The 19,485-nt window shown below is 48.6% G+C and overlaps 2 protein-coding genes across 3 annotated transcripts; one reads left to right on the forward strand and one right to left on the reverse strand.

Moving 5' to 3' along the window:
* Window positions 1–897: 897 nt before the first annotated feature.
* On the reverse strand, window positions 898–12,436 carry Tada2b (transcriptional adaptor 2B). 2 transcript variants are annotated; one of them, XM_031341848.1, is made up of 2 exons: window positions 11,944–12,436; window positions 898–4,190 (listed from the first exon to the last, which is right to left on the reverse strand). In XM_031341848.1, the coding sequence occupies exons 1-2, from the start codon at window positions 12,211–12,213 to the stop codon at window positions 3,198–3,200; spliced, it is 1,263 nt and encodes a 420-aa protein (XP_031197708.1). In that variant the 5' UTR covers window positions 12,214–12,436; the 3' UTR covers window positions 898–3,197. The 2 variants fall into 2 exon arrangements, with proteins under 2 accessions (XP_031197708.1, XP_031197709.1); XM_031341849.1 differs by lacking the exon at window positions 11,944–12,436 and adding an exon at window positions 10,713–10,893.
* Window positions 12,437–12,713: 277 nt separating this feature from the next.
* Ccdc96 (coiled-coil domain containing 96) lies at window positions 12,714–14,915 on the forward strand. The gene has a single exon (XM_031341847.1). It carries the CDS (start codon window positions 12,808–12,810, stop codon window positions 14,530–14,532), a length of 1,725 nt encoding a protein of 574 aa, XP_031197707.1. The 5' UTR covers window positions 12,714–12,807; the 3' UTR covers window positions 14,533–14,915.
* The last annotated feature ends 4,570 nt before the right edge of the window (window positions 14,916–19,485 follow it).

The raw sequence follows: 19,485 nt of genomic DNA on the forward strand, positions 1-19,485 counted from the left end.
TTGAAGATACGAGTAATTTTTCCCAAATTCATCACCATGTTTCTTCCTTTAAGCTGCCTTGAATTATTTAGACAAAACAAAAGCCAGATGAAGGGTATCATGACACAGCAGAGGCAATATGCCTTTACCTGCATAAGTGCGTACACCATCAGACTCCTGTGGTTTTCGTAGTCGGCCCTTTTCAGCTAAAGCTGCTGAAGAGCACTAAGCTATGCAAGGTCTCTAGGCTCCATGTCAGACTGCAGAAAAACTGTCAGAGGCCAGTAAGATTACTGAGCCAGTAAAGGTGCCTACTGCCAAGTCTAACAACCTGAGTTCAGTCTGTGGAAACCCATGAAGGGGGAGGAGTCCCAAGGAGTGCTCTTTGACCTCCACCTGCACTCAAACACAATAATGGAGGCTAAGAATGGTTGACAGCAAAAATGAACAGGATTTTTAAGTCTGTATAGGGCATTCATTATGGAGAATGCATAGATAATATGGAGACAGTGCCTACTGCTTTATATGAGCCACTTGCATACCCTGGTTTTGGTGTCCTGGAACAATCAGGTATGACTAGCTTATATGTGATATTTGTAAATTAATCAGTCAGCACTAACAGGAGATATGCACACATTTCCCCTGGAAATTCAGGTTTTGTTCAGCCACATGCAAGTCTAGTGACTGGAAGCAGCAAGGTCATAGCTGGCTAAGTTGTTGATCAGCTAACCAGAGGCAGCTGGATATGGGCCCTGCTCCATGGAAATCACCTTTGGCACTCTGAGGATCAGACTCCCCATGATGTGTAACTGCATGGCCCCCAGGGCCTTCCGAATGCTACAGCAGCTCGGGTCAGAAGCTGGTTTAACAGCAGAGTGTGCTGAGTAGCTGGAGGATCAAGAAGCAGACAGACACAACTGTTCTCAACAATTTAATGTAAAAGAATAATAAAAATGGTAGGGTTTCAGTTCTTAATACATTCTTGGAATGTTGGCCTCCCAGAGAGCATTATTTCAAACAGTTGGAGATTTATCTAACTTTTCTGACTCAAAGACAGTTTGTTTAAATTTGAAAAGACTTGGTTCCATGGGGTTGTAATGTAGCTAATTTATCAAGAGAATTAAATACAAACATGTCAATGTCTGAGCTAACAAAGAGTAATATGCCAGAAACAGCTGGGGCAGACAGGAGAGCAAACAATCCTAATATTACTTTTCCCTTGTAACAATATTAATACTTGAACATAAATTAATTATACATTCATTATGGTGTTTTAAAACAGTCACGCCCAAATAAATTTATATCATCGAAAGATGTACACACACTATATGCCTGCTTAAGCACAGCTTTTTGTCCAATAGCCCTTGGCCACATGTTGACAGAATCCTCTGCTTCTCAAGCTATTGAAGGTCTGGCTGTCATTTTGTAAAAGACACACTGAAACTTCAAACCTCACCAAGCTGGGACTCTGGTGCTGGAGACACCAGGACAAAACCAGTGGTTCTCAAACATGAGTTTGCATCCCAGCCACTGGGACGGTTTGAAAAACACCCTGCTAGTCCCTGTTAATGAAGCCCCAAATCTCTGCTTTGAGAGTTACATGGGGTATGACTATTTCTGACAGTGCCTGGGGAACCCTACTTTGAGAACCACTGGCTTAACTAGGCACTGAGCACCAACTATCCCATTGCTGTTCAGTCACACCAGCTACTGTCCACTATTCAACTGCAGGGGGCAGTGTGGAGCTGGTCCTTTGACACCATTGCTCAGCATCTTCTGGTGTCAAGAGAAATCCGGGCCTGGCTCACAGGGCACTCCCCTGCTAGCCCACAATGCACTTTACAACTAAAGCCATATACAGTATATTTGAAATGTTTCATTTAATGCTGAAAAACTTACCCTAGGGGAAAGAGGATGTAAAATGAAAAGGCACGTCGTCATGTCATCCTTGGAAATGAGTTGTTTTCTTCAAAATAACTTCACTTTTACTTCTGAGCCCAAACACTCTATGAGGTAAACAGGCTCTTGTACCTCAGGGATGGGGGCAGGGGCTGTGGTCACTCCAGGACTCTAAAGCAGGGTCTGGGCGTGAGAGCCCTGAGCAGCCGGAAGACAAACGCCTTCCTCAAGTTTAGAAGGAAGGTACCATATGAATCCTTGAAGAAGGCCCTAGAAACAAGCTTTTCAGTAGGGCTGGGAAGGAGCCATTTCTGAGTTTGTTGCAAGATCATATACAAAAGCAGCGCACAGGCTCCAAGGCACAGGCAGGATGCTCCTAGGCCCCCTGCCATACCCTAATCAGCTCACTGAGCCAGGCTAGCTAGCATGTCTTATATTTAGTGAAAGGGGATCTGCAATGGTAGTGGAAGTACTCAGCACCTACTGCCCCATCTCAACACTGCACACTCTGTCTTGAACTCAAAAGGGTCTTCCAAGTCAGGTGTAGTATTACGTGTTCACAGCAGCGAAAAGCAGTCCCCATCTGACCCTGTAGCCCTTCCATTAACTGCTTTCCCAGTCAAAGGGGACAGGAATGTGCCAAGAGAGCCTGCCCAGACAGCCTGGGCTGGGCCAGGCTAAGATGAAGCAAGCACTATTGAGGGCCTGAAATGGCTGTTGTCTGGAAAATGGAAGCTCATGTGGTCACTGTGTGCAAATGAGGGGCTCATCTTAAGTGGCTCAATGGAGAGTGGGCCTGGTGGTCTCTGGCCTCCACAGCAGAGGGTTCTGTGCACAGTCTGCCTCCCGGTAAAGTGCAGTGTGCCGGGGCTGTGCTTGGGGTGTCAGCTGGGGAGGGCGGGCAGCAGTGGGCTCAGCAAAGGGGTGCCAACAACAGCCCACCTGAGTAAAGCTTGTGTCACCAGGGAAAAGCTGATAGCAGGAACACACAGCTCCTGGCTCCCACAGCATAACAGCATCTAAACCCAAACAGGGAAAGGCTCATGAAATAAAGGGGACTCATCCAAGGTGGGGGACAGTCTTCATAGGAACACAAAGGCAAGCTGTCTTCTGAAAGGATTACCTTAGGACTAAGTTAAAAAGACACACGCTTATCTCCCCCATGAGTCAAATTTAAGATTGCTACTATTGCTTCTTCCAGAAGGTCATGAAAAAAAATTTAAGCCTTGAAAAAAGAACTCAATTTGTTTAAAAGAGCAACAATGTTGGGGAAGACCCCAGATCATTTGGCTCACAAGCTGCTTTAGCATCATCTGGCTTCAGGAAGCATCCCTGGATATCCACCCACTTTCTGTGAGGAAATTTAAAATCCTTTTCTTTAGGACCTTGTCCAGATAGCTGGGAAGGCGACTTTTAGAGGGGATCCCTTGCCGCTTCTGGAGGTGATCTTTAATTATAATCGTCTTCACAGTCACATAGCGTGCAGGACTCAAGTTCAATGAACTACAGAGAACCTTCTCCCGATCTGACAGTAGCTCAAACCCAGGAAGGTTCTCAATGGCTGCAAACTCGCTGTCTTTGCCATCCTCCTTCCCCCTTTTGGAGCTGGCCAGGTTTTTGTTCTCCTTCCTCCTCTCCCGTTTATGTCTGGCAGCCTCATATTCGGCTGACTCCTCCATCTTCGTAATGCCATTGCGCCGGTACCGCTGCAGCTCTCGGATCTTGGCTCGAAGCATCTTCTCTTTGTGCATGTTTTCAAATAAATCATCAAATTCTTTGCAGGACATGAACTGGTAGAGTGGCCGTAGTTTCAGTCGCAGCTCTTTCTCTTCCTTGGTGATCTTTCTCTTCAATGTCTTCTCCTTCTCCTTCTTGTCCTTGCCCAGGAAGGCTGGTACCAAGTTATAGTCTCTGGCAATGTTCTTCCGGCGCTGCCTCTCCTTCAGCTTCCGCACATACATGTCTACATGGGCACGCTTTAGCTCAATCTCCACATCATCATCATCATAGTTCACAGACAACCCACTAATGAGTGTCTCAGCATCCTGGTCATACTCGATCTCATAGTCATCTCGCAATGGCATATAGCCCAGCTGTTGCTGCTCAGCCACAGAGATGTCCAATGGGGGCAAAGGAGTGGTAAGGCTAGGCGAGAGAGGGCCTCCACTGGGGCAGGTATGATCTGTTACCCGGTTGGGGATGGTGTCAGGGATGCAGGCTTTGCCCAAGTTCCCATGAATATACATGCTAACGTAGTGCTCCATCACTTCCTGGGGAGTCCGTGAAGCACCAACATGCGCAGCCATGTCTTCCTATAATGACAAAAGCCAGACCATCAAGCCACTTCACTCAAGTTCCTCCCACCATCTCACAAAGCTTTATCTGAGCTACTTCCTATTCATGCTGTTACTTTTCTCTCCTCACTCTCTGTCTCTCTGTCTCTGTCTCTCTGTCTCTCTGTCTCTGTCTCTCTCTGTCTCTCTCTGTCTCTGTCTCTCTCTCTCTCTCTCTCTCTCTCTCTCTCTTTCTCACACACACACACACACACACACCCCTGAAAGATGTACAGGTATTCATCCTAACAAAGGAACCTACACAGATGTACCTGAGCAGGAAGATCCAGAGCTATAGACTTGTGCAAGGCTATATGGGAGCTGGTGACAGCTGGCTAAAAGTCATTCTTTGTTCTTTGATTTCTTAAAGAGAAACCAAACATATGCTCTTGGACATTTTACCCACTGCAAATCCTGAAGAACATTTGAAGACAATATGGTGTCAGAGGACACACTTCTCACTCAGACTAGAAAGCAGACCTGCCAGCTTACCCAGAGGGCAAAGCAAGTCCATGCAGAATGACTACAAAGGGGACTGTTTCTTTGTGCACTCTGGGACAAAAGGCCAGGACTCCTTTGGCTATGTTCCAGCCTTAGGTTCTAGACTGGAAGCTTGTTCCTCTCTTAGGTGGCTAGAGATGACAGGTATACAGAGGCTAACTGCAGTGCCACCACTGCTTGAAAGCATTCTCCACTTCTGCAAGAAAGGAAACTGAATGGCTCCCTCAATCTTTTCCTTTTGCCAAGAGGCCTCTTCCTTAAAGTCAACCACTAAAGCCACTTCAGAAAGTAATTGCTCAAAATGCACACTCATTTCCCAGCTGCTATTCTCAACACAAGTTCCAGAACCAGCAATACCTCTTTTGAGCTGCAGGCTATATCCAGCTTAGTGGGGGTCAAGTTGCTTTGGGCCCCAAATGGTCATGTCTGATCTAATCTCTATGCCCTTGATGGCCAGTTGGAGGTGATGGCTGTCCTGATCATAAGCTAGGTTCTGTGTGAGGTAAAACGGATTAATTCAGATAAGCAGCCCTCCAACTGGGCTTTTATGGGACATGGAGCAGAGAGCTCCTGGACCCTTCCACTGGTCTGAGTCATTGTAGGTTAACCTTAACAAAGCAAAATGAAGAGAGCAATTCTGAGACATGGGGGCAGGTTCTCCTAAGACTCCTAAGGAGAAAAGTGAAGATTACAGCAAGGGATAGACTCTGGTCTTCTGGGTGAGTGAGTGGGGTTACAAGACTCCAACTTTAATGCCGGGCAGTGGTGGCACACACCTATGATCCCAGCACTTGGGAGGCAGAGGCAGGCGGATTTCTGAGTTTGAGGCCAGCCTGGTCTACAGAGTGAGTTCCAGGACAGCCATGGCTACACAGAGAAACCCTGTCTTGAAAAAACAAAACAAACAAACAAACAAACAACAAACCAAAAAACAAAAACAAAAAACCCACTCCAACTTTAAATGTCTCTATTAACTTCACCCCAGCTTATTCCTCTCAGGAAGCAGCCTAAACACCAAGGCATCACTATGGCTGGCTGCTGCTGATCCTCACAGAGCCTCTGATCCTGTCCAGCAAAGACACAATCACTGAGGCCAGACAGGGTCTGGTTTTCTCAGAGATGCTCCTCTAGGCCTTGGTGAAGTGTTCAGAGTGTGGCCAACAAGGTTTCTCAGTTTCAAAGATCTACATACACGTGCATGTGTGTGTGTGTGTGTGTGTGTGTGTGTGTGTGTGTGTGTGTGTGTATTTAGTGCAGAGGCCAGAGGATGACGTCAAATCTATTTCTTAATCCTTCTCCACTTTCTTTGGTTTCTTACAGAACCTGGGGGTCATTGATTTGGCTGGATTATCTGAGCACTTAACCCAAGAACTTGAGATTCTCAGCTGAGGTCCCATTCACAAGGCAGTAGGAAAGGTCAGATGCATTGGGAGACACAAGCATAGTACCCAGGGCCCAGGCAGTCTGTGATCTGCAATACTACTCCAGCTATTGGGAACTATCACTCAAACTGTGAGTGTACTTGTGTGTACGTGGCCCAAGTGCATAGTCTTCCAAAGCTTTCCTTCTGGCTCCACCTCTTCTTCCCTTCACTCTTGGGCTTCCCAGCCTGTGACGACTCCTCTTAGAGGTTTTGTTGTAGTCCAATTAAAAGTAGCAGGTAAGTATACCTGCATAGGTCATCTCACTGAAACCTCACAGCTGTCCCCAAGAGAGCAGTGCTCTCACTACCCACAGCTCAAGGTCAATGAACCTTTAGGTGGCCTACCACAGGGTACATGGCCAGTCAACACTGTGTATCTCAAATTTAGCAGTCTGGCTAGGAGTACTGCTTGTCACCACATTCTTGGTACCCCAGGCCTCTTGATTGTCAATGCATCATGTGCCAATGAGTCTTTGCTTTGTAGACTCATTGACACTGTGATCACACATCAAGACTGGACTATAAGCCACTGCTCTGGTTCAACCAGCTCTCGAGCCCCACAGGATGGCAGGCCCTGAATCTGACTGGTGAAAGGGTGCTATGCACATAGTTCCTGACATTTCCAGCACCTTGACTGACTCAGGCGGGCCTCACAGTTTCCTTCCTCTCCTTCCTCTTTAGTAGACAACCCCACCACAACCCAGCTGACACTTAACTCCATTGTTGTCTTTATTCTTCCAGCAACTGGACTGTGAGGCACAAATCAGGCTTAGGTTGGCCATAGCCAGGGGCTAGCCTTTCTTTCCTAAAAGGTTTGAGGCTGGACTTTGGGGTAGGAAGGACCGTGTATCTTCTGTGTAGAGGGAACCCTGGGCCCTTTTTCCCCCCCGTCAAATGAAGGATCCTCTATCTAAAGATGCAAAATCCAAAGGCAGCCCCCTTTCCTGGGGAGGTGCACTAAGAGACTGCCAGGAAGCAGGCAGCACCTACAAGGCCAGGGGAAAAGGAAACATAATGCCCCTGAAAGCATTTTGAAGCCACCCAGGGGAAGGCAGGTACAAAGCACTGATCACAATGTACACAGTAAAGTGCTCCTAGGCAGTTCTACCTCATTCTCCTCATCCCCAGATAGTCAGTGCTGGACAAAGCTGTTGTTGGCCTCTCAAGCCCCCAGTGAGCTCTCACAGCTAGGCCACTGCTGCACCTGCTACCTCATCATGGCTCTGTGCACCCTCAGATCACACCATCCCAGAGTCCTGAGAGGGACAGCAGGACAGTGTGGCCAAGAAAAAGGCAGGTTGGGCCACCACCAGCTCCCTGAGCTAGCAGGCTATCTCAGCCAGTTATGCCAAGGGACATCTAGACATGACTTTTCTTCCTGCCTTACAGGACACAGTTGGCCTTGAGACAGCCAATTCACACTTCTCTTCTGAGGTCCTGGACAACCCTGAGACCTCACTTTCTTGGGCACTGCTCCAACCTCTTCTGTGTTTAAGTGCACTCCCCTGGTTAGACTGATTCAGGTAACAATTGGAAGTCAGTGCTCTACATGACTTCCTAGCTGTTTAACTACCAAGGATCTTCTGTCCTCTAGTCTGTCCTTATCATGTTTACCAATCCTCTGTCAGACACATAGGCTGGTGCCTCACTCCTGCAATTAACCCTGAAAGTCTGCCCTGGTGAAAAGGACGATGGTGCTACAGCCTGGGAGCTCCTATAGATGGCAAGACAGTACCTGGCACCAGTGGGCCTGTACTATGCTATCAGTGATCCACCGAGGCATGGGCCACAAAGACCTGGGCCCAGATTCTAGCTAAGGTCACCTTTTAGTACAGCTGGCTTTTCACAGTAAGTGGGAGGCAGAGGGGATGAGGGGGAAGGATATGCCTTAGAGTGTGGGGCAATTGGAGGAATAAGGGAATAGTACAACACACCTGCCTCGAGGCCTGGCACCAGGCAATGGGTATCAGCTTTAACACCCTTATAACTCTGTCTGGCACCTGGCACATCCTTCAGCCTGGGTATATATGTGTTACCCAGGGTGCTCCATCTGTCCCTAGGGACAAGAACCTTCTCCGCTGGTTCCTCTTACTACATTCAAAACCACATATGCTGGCCTAAGCCTCACTTCCCCCTGATGGATGCCCCTGGAGAGGAGCTGGTCCTCTCAAACTGCCTCTTCTGTGACAGTCCAGTGTCTTTAAAGCCAAGTTTTTAACACCCTAATCACACACTGGCTGGGGCTTAAGGTTTTTCCAATCATGACTCTATACAAGTTCACCTATGTTCCTTTACCATTCCATAGTAAGGGTCCTCATATTCAGCCCTCTACTTCAGGCAAGCTATGATAGCTTCTGCCTAGCCCACAAATACAACCAACTCTTAGATCAAAAAGTATCTCCTTCCTCCATGCTGCCTCCCCACCTATGCAGCCTTTTCTTGTTCTTCTCAACACTGGATAGAGTCCTACTCAGTCACACTGCAAGGTTATAGCTGACCCAGCAACACCTCTCCAGAGGGGCTAACACATAACAGACTGCTGAACACATGCCAATGGGTAGGGAAATGAATGCACAATGCAGCAATCTGCACATTGGGCATGGTTCAGACTGTGGGTGTCAACTATCATCCAAAGAGTCTACTCCACCTGCCCCCAGGGACAAGTACTTTCTCCGTTGGTTCCTCTTAGTACATTCAAAACCACATAAGCTGGCATGAGGCCCACTTTCCCCTGATGGATGCCCCTGTAGAGGAGCTGGTCCTCTCAAACTGCCTCTTCTGTGACAGTCCAGTGTCTTTAGAACCAAGAAACACAATTGATGGCTCATCTACCAAAGCTTGGATTATCTTGAAGTTCTGAATGTCTGCATGCTTGTTCTCATGTGTTCCAGAGCCCACCACAGAGCAGATATCTGGAGCCTCTAAGTACCTTGGCAGGCCTGATCTGTGTGTGTTGCTGAAGGCCACCTCTTCCCTCAGTCAACTTCCCTTCTATGGTATGAGCCCTTCTGTGACTGATACAGGTCTCAGCTAGGGCTGGCGGAAAGCATTCTGGTGGTACCACACCCCCAACTGTACCAGTAAGCTTCTGGTCTCCAACTACATTACTTAATGCTCTTAGTGCTGTAGCAGAGGCCCAAATTATAATCACACCTAGCTGTCATGGGTAAAGCTATGGAATTCTTCGCAAGTGGCTTATATTCTCACAGTTGCTGTCTTTCAACTACAAAGAACATAAATTCACCTCCACAGTGCTACTTGTGCAAGTCACATGACATAAAGGGTACAACAGAGCTGGCACAGGCTCTACACAGGTCCAAACTGAAACATGCTTCAGTGTAGTAGGATACAAGCTCAGAAAAGAGCCATATATCCAAGCTGTAGTGCATCTGGTGGAGAAAAACAAGGCTCAGAGGACTAAAGCAACTGACCCTATGTGAGCACAGATAGGGTCACAGAGCCTCCTATTCCTGAGTGAGGCTCATTGGTTGCATCTCTCTGCCTGGCCCTGAGACTCCTGCTGCTTTAGCAGGTAGCAGTCCATGCACTTACACACAGGAAGCCAAGCCCCAAGGCTCTTCCCCTTGGGCTTTACTTCTTCCAAAGCTGAGACTGGGCCTCATGAGAACCTGCATCCTGAATAACCTCCTCTGGCCTTCGAGCCTGAGAGAGCTGCTTCAGAACAGGCCTTCCCCATCCAGCCTGTGTGTCTACCCACATTTTCCATGTTTTAGTTCCCGAGTGCTGTGCTTCTTACTGTACTGCACAAGTGGGCACAAACATTAGACAGATCAGGATTACTCTTCTTTTTAACAAAGTAAGATAGAAAACATTGAAGTTGGACAAGATAAACCAACCGAAGCAAAAGAGAAGGCACAAGAAGCAGAGACCCACTCATTCACACTTGGAAGTCCCATAAAAATACTAAACTGAAAAGTAAAATATATACACAGAAGACCTGGTACAGACCCATGCTGGCCTTGTGCTTGTTGCTTCAGCTTCTGTTCATTTGAGTTCATCTGAGCTATGCTCAGCTCATTTAGAGGGCCTTGTTCTCCTGGTGTCCTCCCGCCCTCTGGCTCTTATATTCTTCTGCAGGGTTCCCTGAATACAGTCCAGATTTAAAGAGATAAAGCAAGCTCAGTGCTGGGGTCCCTGGAACTAACACTCTCACTCTTTTCATTGGCTACTCTGAAAATAAGTGCTGGAGGAATGATGTGAAGAAAGAAAGGCTCTCTGAAGCAGTGACATGCAAGGACAAAGATCAGTCAGTAGTCTTGATTGAGGTGAGAGCACCTCAAAGGAAAACTGATCAAGGGAGTAAGCGTGAGCTCACAGAGAGCCACAGACATTGTCAGGCCTTGTAGGCATTGGAGTGTAATTTAAGAAGCAGAACTGAAGTTGCAGAGGGCTAAAGAGATGCAGCTTATGCTTTTAAAGCCCTATGTTCGTGTGTGAGAGGGTTATAGAACAGAAGGAAGAGAAAGATAAAACCACGAGAAGTGATAGCACCATCGTGGTTCAGACCAGGATTAGCAGCTACATTATGCACATATTTTAAATAGATGACCACTGACCAACTGGATGTGGTTGATGGCTTTAGGTTGGCTCTGTGTGTAACTGAGGACAAGTGAGTCTTCACGGGCAATCAGGTAGAGAGGGATCATCAGGTATGCCAACAAGCTCCAGGAACAGAGCAAATGAATACCATACTTTCAGCTCTGAGGCTCTTCTTCAAGGTCCTTCGTGCTGCCTGATCTGTACAAAGCAGATGCTCAATACACATCAATAAACACCACTTATAGACAAAGTAACCCATTGTTTTTGGAGAGGAGGAGCCACAGTGTTGGCCAACGGGAAGACATCACTTGAGTAGAATCCTTCCTAAGTGGGGAAGTGGGTCCAGAAGGTCACTCATTATATGACGATCTGTTACTGGAGGGCAGTACGGCTGGAGTAGGGGAAGCTTGGAGAAGCTAGGGTCAGAGGATCCTAACGTACCAGGAAAGAGTCTGGACAGGACAGGGTCATGCTGAGCTCCCTGCTTCTCTGAAAGCTTGAAGACGTTACATATTCCTGGAGGCAATGGTGACAATGCAGCCAGATCTCTTCCCTAACACAGGTGAGGAATAGAAAGGAGAGCTCCTTAGAGACATCCAGAGAACAACCAGGAGCCCACCACACTATCTGGCTGGCACACACGAAGGCTCTTGCTACCAGCGAGCCACCTCTACAGAAACCTGACAGCTAGAAAGCAGACCCCAGTATCCATGCCTCTTCAGGAACACGCCTTTGTTCATTCTTTATTGCCCACCCATCACACCATGTCCTGAGTGCTGTGGAGACTAAGAACTAATCAAGATACTGCTACTCATAGAGAACCTGAGCACAGGGCACATGCTGACACACACAGAAAGCACACGAAGCCCCGAATGCAGACCAAGTGCAGGCGGGACGGGCAGCCCAGGCTTCTGGCCTTCCCCACCCATATGCCCAGGAGAACGCAACCTTAACAGGGGAACTCAGCAAGGACTGTGGGATCTAGCTTGCTGCCATCTGACTCAAGGAGAAGCCTGGCAAGGCTCAGGGCCTACCCTCCACCCGCGTTCAATGCACACCTCTTGAGGACGAGTGTGAAGGGCAGACAGCTTCGTGTCGGGGCCATGGGTCAAGGCCCTGCTCTACCAGCTGTGTGGCCGCTGGTAACTAACATGTTTCGGGCAGAACCACCCGACCACCTGCGGCCCTCCGCAGCGTGCACCGAGCCAGCCTGCCGTGCCCTCCCTCTAGCCGTAGCCCGCCGCTCACCCAGTTGCCGAAGCCGAACTGCTCGATGGCGTCCAGTAGCAGCTGCTCCTCGCGGCTGGTCCAGCCGCCCTCCGCCTCGGGACCCCACAGTGTGAATCTTCCGCCGTCCACCAGTTGGTAGCCGTGGTAGCGGCGGTGGTGGCCGATCTCCGCGCCGGCCGAGAAGCACTCGGGGCACAGCTCGATGTCCTGGCACTCTGTGCAGCGGAAGCGCAGCGGGCTCACCTCGGCCAAGCAGTACACGCAGTACTTCTTACCCAGCTCCGCCATCTTCCCCCGCTCGCCCGCCGCCCGGCCCGCAGCCGCCGCGCCCCCGGCCGTCAGCGCCCCGCTGCCTGCCGGGCTCGCTGCGCCCGCCGCGCCCGCGCCGCTGCCGGCCGCTGCCACGGCCGCCCCCGCCCAGGCGCCGCCGGAGCCGGCCAGGCGGGCCGCGTCCCGCCTCAGCACGCAGGCGCCCTCCGGCCCGGCCCGGCCGCCGCCGCCCCCGCCGCTGTCTCCCCGCCGCATCGCGCAGGCGCCCCGCGCGCGCCCCCTCGCGGACAGCCGTGTTTTAGCTCTGCGCCTGCGCGCCGGCGCCTCCCGCGGCCTCATGGACTGGAGAAGCCGCAAGGCTCCGCCCTAAGCCTGTCAGCCGGCGGGGCGCGGACCGGAAGTAGGCCGTGTGCGCCACGCCCCTCGCGAGCCAGCATCCAATTAGCGCCTCCCTTCACCTGTTCGCAGATCTTCATTGGCCTAATATTGCCGGGAGGTGGAGAGAAAGGAAAGGCGGGTGACCAATCGCGGGGCCCACCGCGCGCCCTGGTTGCCCCGGGAAACCTAACAGCAGGCATCAGCCGGCCTCAGACCCGAGCCAGCGGGTCGAACATGGACAGCCACTCCGGGGACATCGAAGGCGAAGGCCAAGCCGAGGAAGGCCTGGCCGGGCAGCCGCCCGAGATCGAAGTTAGCTCCGAACCTCTGACTCCGGCGGACCCTGATGAGCAGAAGCCGGAGCCTGAGACCGAGACCCAGCCGGTGTCGGACAGCTCGAAAGCAGAGGCTTCGGAGGGGAGCGATAACGCCCATGTTGAGCCCTCGGAAAGTCCGGGGGCCGCTGAGACCGAGGACAAGGCAGTAGAGGCCGCGAGCGAGGCCGAGTCCCTAGAGCCAGAGAGTCTGCCACAGACCCAGCCCAAGACCGAGCCGGAGTCCAAGGAGCCAGAGGACAAAGACGAAGAGGAGGACGAGGAGGAAGAGGACGAAGATGAGGAAGAGTACGAGGAACCCGACAGGTTGGAGAAGCAGAAGGGCAAAGAGAAGAGGGAGAAGAGGAAGGAGTCACGGTTCCGACCCTCTCTACCGCTGACCACGATTGTCGAGGAGGCGGCTGCTCCGACCCCACAAGCTGCGAAAGAGAAAGCAAAGGGGCCGCAGAAGAAGAGAGAGAGTGAAGAGATCGAGGCGATAGATCGAGATCGACGCAAGAAAACCTCACAAGAGCTTCACCCCGGAGAGGAGACGGAAGAGGAGGAGGAAAAAGTAGAGAAAGGGAAGGACAGTGAGGAGGAGTTTGAGTGGACAGCGGATGTGCGGAAGCTGCAAGAGCAGCAGCTGCGTGGTGAGCTGGTCGAGCAGTACCACTCCCTGCTCGTGGAGCGGAACCGTTATCAGCGCTACAATATGTACCTACAGCAGAAGATTCACGAGACCCTACGCAAGAAGGGTCTGGAAGCGGCCGCGGAACCTGTGGACAGGAGCGCTGAACCAGAATCTCCCGAGAAAGAGCAAACGTACTTGCGCTATCTGGCCATGCTGGAGGAACTGAAAAAACAAGAAGCGGACGACTTGGAGTGGTACCGTCACGAGGTGCGTGAGCTGAAGCAGCAGTGCAAGGAGAAGCAGACCAAGGTGGAGAAAGAGTGGCGGCGCTTCCAGGCCCTCAAGAAGCAGGTGGTGATGCAAGTCATGGGCAGTTGCCGCATGCGCGGTGGGCGCCAGGCTGCTCTGAGAGAGGTGGAACAGCTTCAGGCTCTGGAGGATAAAAAGGAGAAGGAGATGAGCGCCGTGCGTCTGGAGAACGTGCAACTGAAGCAGAGCCTGGTACACTTTGAAACCAGGATGAAGGCCCAGGAGGACTTGGCTGAGGGGCTGCTCCTCATCGACTTTGAACAGCTCAAAATTGAGAACCAGACCTTCAACGAGAAAGTAGAGGAACGAAACGAGGAACTTTTAAAACTGCGCACTAAAGTGACCAGCAACGTGCAGGTTATAACACACGTGAAGGAAAAGCTGTCTTTCATAGATATGGAGAACTCATGCAAAAAGGCACAACTTTCGGAAGTGGATGCCCAGGTGGCCCTAGGAAGAGACCTATTGACGAAGACAAAACAATCCCGAGACAGCCTGCGAATCGACAACATCAAACTGAGTCAGAAATGTGGGCTTCTGGGTAAGGAATCACTCCTCCGAGATTTGGAAGAAAAGGTGGAGAAGACAGAAATGCTCAATAGGCGCCTGGAATCCCTGAAGCGCCATCACGCCGGGCTCACCTTGTCCTGCAAAGGGGTGAAGCAAAAGATCAGGGAAGCCAAAACCTTCCTCCCATCTTGACAGACCTTGACGGGACAGCCGGCAAAACTTCAACTCCAAAAACTGTCCCTTACTCTCCTCTGCATCTGATTGTCCATTCTGTGGAAGTTGGGATGAAATTTTATTTTTTGGTCTGTTTTCCAGCTTTCAAATTCCTGCTGAACACATCCAGCTAGCAGTAGTTCTACATGAGGTTAAGAAAAATATATCTAGAGAGTGGGGTGATTAAACCAACTGATGAAGCGCCTTTATAGCCAAGCAGCCCCAGTCTAAAGGATTGTTAGAGCTGCCTCTTACCTATGTCTAAGGATGACTTAAAGGTTCAATGAGTGGGCATAGAAAATCTCTATGCACTGATCTGATGACTCGTCATCTTTGTACTAATTAAACTTAAGAGTATTGAATCACTGTCTCGATTAGCTCACAAATTCCCATCTCTCTGTGTGCAGGTGTATGTGGGCATATGAATGCCTGAGGAACATATGGGGCATCTACTGTACTCTATCTTGATTTTTTCAGACAGGGTCTCTTATTCAACTGGGACTTTGCAGTTTGGGCTAGTCTGTCCAGCTAGCATGATGATCCTGGGATCTGCTTGTCTCTGATCCCCAACACTGGGGTTACAGGCATGCAAGGCTAAGTCTGGCTGTTTTATGTGGATGCTGGGGATTTGAATTCAGATCCTTATGCTTTTTTTTAAAGATTTATTTATTTTATGCATATGAATACACTGTAGCTGTACAGATGGACGTGAGCCATCATGTGGCTGCTAGGAATTGAATTCAGGACAGCCCGCTTGCTCCAGCCCTGCTCACTCCGGCATAATACACTGTAGCTGTCTTCAGATGCCAGGCTTCAGATCTCATTATGGGTGGTTGTGAACCACCATGTGGTTGCTGGGATCCGAACTCAGGACCTTTGGAAGAAGCAGTCAGTGCTCTTACCCACTGAGCCATCTCACCAGCCTGATCCTTATGCTTTTAAAACAAGCATTCTTAATCTCTGAGCCAAAACATGCATCAGCAATCTGACTGTTGGCCCTGTACAACCCTGCTTCCTTCAGATGAATGACACACTTTTGTTTGCTGAAATATATTGGCTTTGAAGTCAATGACAGTTAAAAGTCCCTTTTTTGACTTTCATGGCTTGAAAACCTTTTATATCGCACCATACAAATGCATTACTGAGGATAATTCAAAAAGCTGACTTCTTCCATCCCCCTCACTTAGTTGCTAGTTTTGGTTTTTCCTTTACCCTATCCTTCAAGGCCAAAGCAGTTGTCTTTGTGCCTCCAACTAAGAGCAGAGGGACTCACAGGGTTATGTAGCTGGGGAGGCTCTGGAGTAAAACTGTCAGTAGTGCCAGAGGCGTTTCCATTGTGATGGTGTCCTACAGAGTTTTGATTCATTCAGCTGATTCCTACCCATCAGCTATGAAACTGAATGCTTCATTGTGAACAATAAACATGGTGAGAAGTGGATCATGTAGGGCACCAAGGTTAGCATGACTTAAATTGCTAGTGTATCCTAAGTATTATACAGTGGGCCCTTGATCACAGCCCCTCATGCTAGAGGCATTGCAATTAGTTACAAGACACTCTTCATTTGATAATTTCCCCATTAGTTTTGTTCTAATTAGATCTCAGATGAGTGCTTGATCACCAGATCTCATCAAGTAGTACAGGACCTGGAAAAAAAATGTAGGTACTAAAGACATTCTGCTTGCTATTTTGAGTCTTATGAATGAGAAGTGTCTCCTTCAGTATCAAAGGAGGGTCTAGAACTCAGCCACCTACTCAGAGACAGCCCAAGGTATTGGGAAAGGAAACTTTATTTTGGTGACTTGCCACAATTAAGATTCTTAAAACTATGTAAGTAGAAATAGGTTTTGTGTAAGTTCATCTGCAGCTATCACTTAGGGTTTTGCTAGGGTTTGAACTACTTGTCCATACAGTATCAGAGCCAATGCCATCCAGCCCAGCTCATGTATTTAACTTCAGAAGGTTCCAGAGTGCAAGTGACATAGATTCCATGAAAGTAAAGCACCTCAGAGTTGTGCAGTGACTAGTCTGTCTCCCCCTCTCAATATATCCTTATTTTCACCTAATGACAAAATATGTGCATATTTTAATAGAATTGAACTCCCTAGGATTTTTTTGTTTTTTGTTTTATTGTTCAAGCAAGACAGGGTTTCCTTGTTGTAGCCCTGGCTTTTCTGGTACCAGCTCTGTAGACTAGGGTGAATGCAGACTCAGAGGTCTGTCTCTGTCTCTGCCTCCCAGGTACTGGGATTAAAGGCATGCATCACCATCCCAATTCAATAAAATTACACATATACCTAGAAAACACAGAAATGCCCAAACTTTGATCCAACCAACGTAGGATGGACATGTGTCTAAGCCTCATGAAATGGAGAACCATTTGAAAAAAGAAAGGATGAGCCATCCTTTGAGTGGTAATATTAAGAGGAATTTTTCCTTTGTGCTTTTCTGTACCCATCTTACACATGTATTTATATATACAAATATATTTATATACTATATATTGGTATGCATATATTTTATACATATGCATATATTATGAAAATATTCAAGGGAACAATTTTAAATTTATGAGTTCACAAGCAGAAGATACCAAAAGTCCTGAGGATGTAGCTAAGGGATGGAGTGTTAGTTTAGCATGAGCAGGGCCTTGAGTTGATTCCCCAGTGCTGAACTGGAAAATGTACAGCCACATACCAGTTTAAGTTGGGCTTGCTTGCTCACATATAATTCCAATATCATGAGCCACAAAGTGAGTCTGTGTCTTCCCCTTCCCCCATCCTCTCTCACGTACGATACTAAAAGTTTATAGGCTAAGAGCACTAATCTAGCTGCCTGGAGAATATCCACAAATTTATGGGGCAATTCAGTCTCTTATTAATCTTTCATAAGCCAGTAGAAAAGACCTGGGTCCCTCAACCTTCAGTTACACGGGGGTGGGGGAGACACTTCTCCAAGATCACAGAGCTTCTAAATGCTGATGCTAGGCCACTGACCTTGAGATTCAACTCCAGGGCTCTGCTCTTACCCTCTGCAGTCTGGCTTTATTTCTGGTTAGGAGTAGTATCTACTAGAACTCTTAAGACAGCGACAAAAAGCTGTTTGGAGAAGGTGGTTCCCTCATGCCATATGAAACTCCCAGCAAGGTGTAGGAATTGGGGTGGGGTGGGGGATGGGGCTTTGTAAAGAGACCAGGGAGCATCACACCACTCCAGTATGAGCTGTGGGGGGCTTATAGGCAGTGCTGACAGAAGAGAAATATATGCCATGGCCATGTCTCTTGGGTAGCAGGCTTGAACATCTCCAGATATTTCACAGCATATTTAGTCCCACACAAAGCATATCTACTCTTTTCCATTCAAATGCATTCAAGCCCATCCAGGTCTTGATGATGTCCCATCTAAGAACTGGTTTTAGGCTATAATGCTGCCCTCTGCTGGGCAGTCCTTTGCCCTTGTTCACCTGAAAGCTATGCTCAAGGTTCAGTAATGACACTTAGATTCCTGTGCAGCAGTTCCTCCCCTCTTAGACAGGCCCATGAAAGGTAGGGTGTCTTAACTGCTGGCCCCACATGAAGGCAGCCAGCAACGCACACTGGGAAGTACTGGAAGAATCTGGGGCTTACCCAGACCTGTGCTCAGGTTCCAAAAGGTCCAAAGCAAGTATGACCTCTCCAGAAAGCATCCAGAAGCAGCACTTCTCTCAGGGATGGTATAGATGCCAGCTGCTACCAATCTGCTGTAGGAGCCTGAGCAAGCATTTTGTATCATATTCTTGGAATGGGAACAAGAAGTCTCTTCCATGGGGCTGCCGAGGAGACTAATTAATAATTCGGGTATCACACTTGGCCCAGAGCCTGGTGTGGCCAGAGCAGCCAGTCAGCTCTCAGCAACTCCACAGTCCATCACCTGCAGAGAACAGTGATTTGGAGAATGAAACCATTGGTTTAAAGGGGAAGAAGGTGGGCTCTGTGTAGGTCCCTGCTGGAGGCTGGAACACTTTAGGCCATCTCCCAGTGGCCTTGGAAGGTTTAGAGGTGACAGCAGTGGGGGTTTGGAAGGAGAGTGACATATACAAGCATTTGTCCTATCTGGTTCCAAGTAGCCTATGGATCCTACTACATACACAGCCATTTTCCTAAGTAGCTTACAGGAAGGAGCTCATCCCTGGCACTCCTGAGTTTGGAAGTTAGAGCTTCCAAACTCCAAATAGCTCCAGAGTTGGAAAAAAAACAAAAAACAAAACAAAACAAAAAAAACAAAAAAACTTAAAAACCTCATAACCAGGTGGTGTGGTACACACCTTTAATCCCAGCACTTGGGAGGCAGAAGCAGGCGATCTCTGAGTTTGAGGCCAGCCTTGGTCTACAGAGTGAGTTCAAGACAGCCATCTCTACACAGAGAAACCCTGTCTGGGGGTAGGGTGGTGGGTAGATTAAAAGCTCAGAGTGTGAGGGGCCTTGGTTCAGCAGCTAGTACAGCATAAATAAATGTGGTTGCCTGATTTCATAGCCAAATAGGCTTATGGTGGGGAGGTCAAGGCTCAGGGTTCAGGAAGTGCAGCACAGCTGGGATTCCCAGCAAGTCTGAGAGAACATGCTGAATTTTGGAATCCCCCAAGGAGAGTAAATCCCCTGTCTTGATTTGTGTCTCACTAGCCCTAAATATATTCTAAAATACTTTCTGCTACAGTTCAAAGCAAAAATGTCAGTTAAACCAAAGTACACAGTGAACATAGGTAACAATTTTACATGACTTTATTTTAATAAAACCACATATTTACAATTCAAAAAGTCCTAGTTTGATACACCTTACTAAACAAAATTAAAGGTTAACTGTACAAGCAATTAAAACATGATATGTAGCAAGTGTTATCAGGAGTTTCCTATTGGCAAACTGTTTAAAAATAGTCACAAACTGAGCAGTTAGAAGGAC

The sequence above is a fragment of the Mastomys coucha genome, unplaced genomic scaffold (genome assembly GCF_008632895.1).
Source record: "Mastomys coucha isolate ucsf_1 unplaced genomic scaffold, UCSF_Mcou_1 pScaffold22, whole genome shotgun sequence".
NCBI classification, from domain to species: Eukaryota; Metazoa; Chordata; class Mammalia; order Rodentia; family Muridae; genus Mastomys; species Mastomys coucha.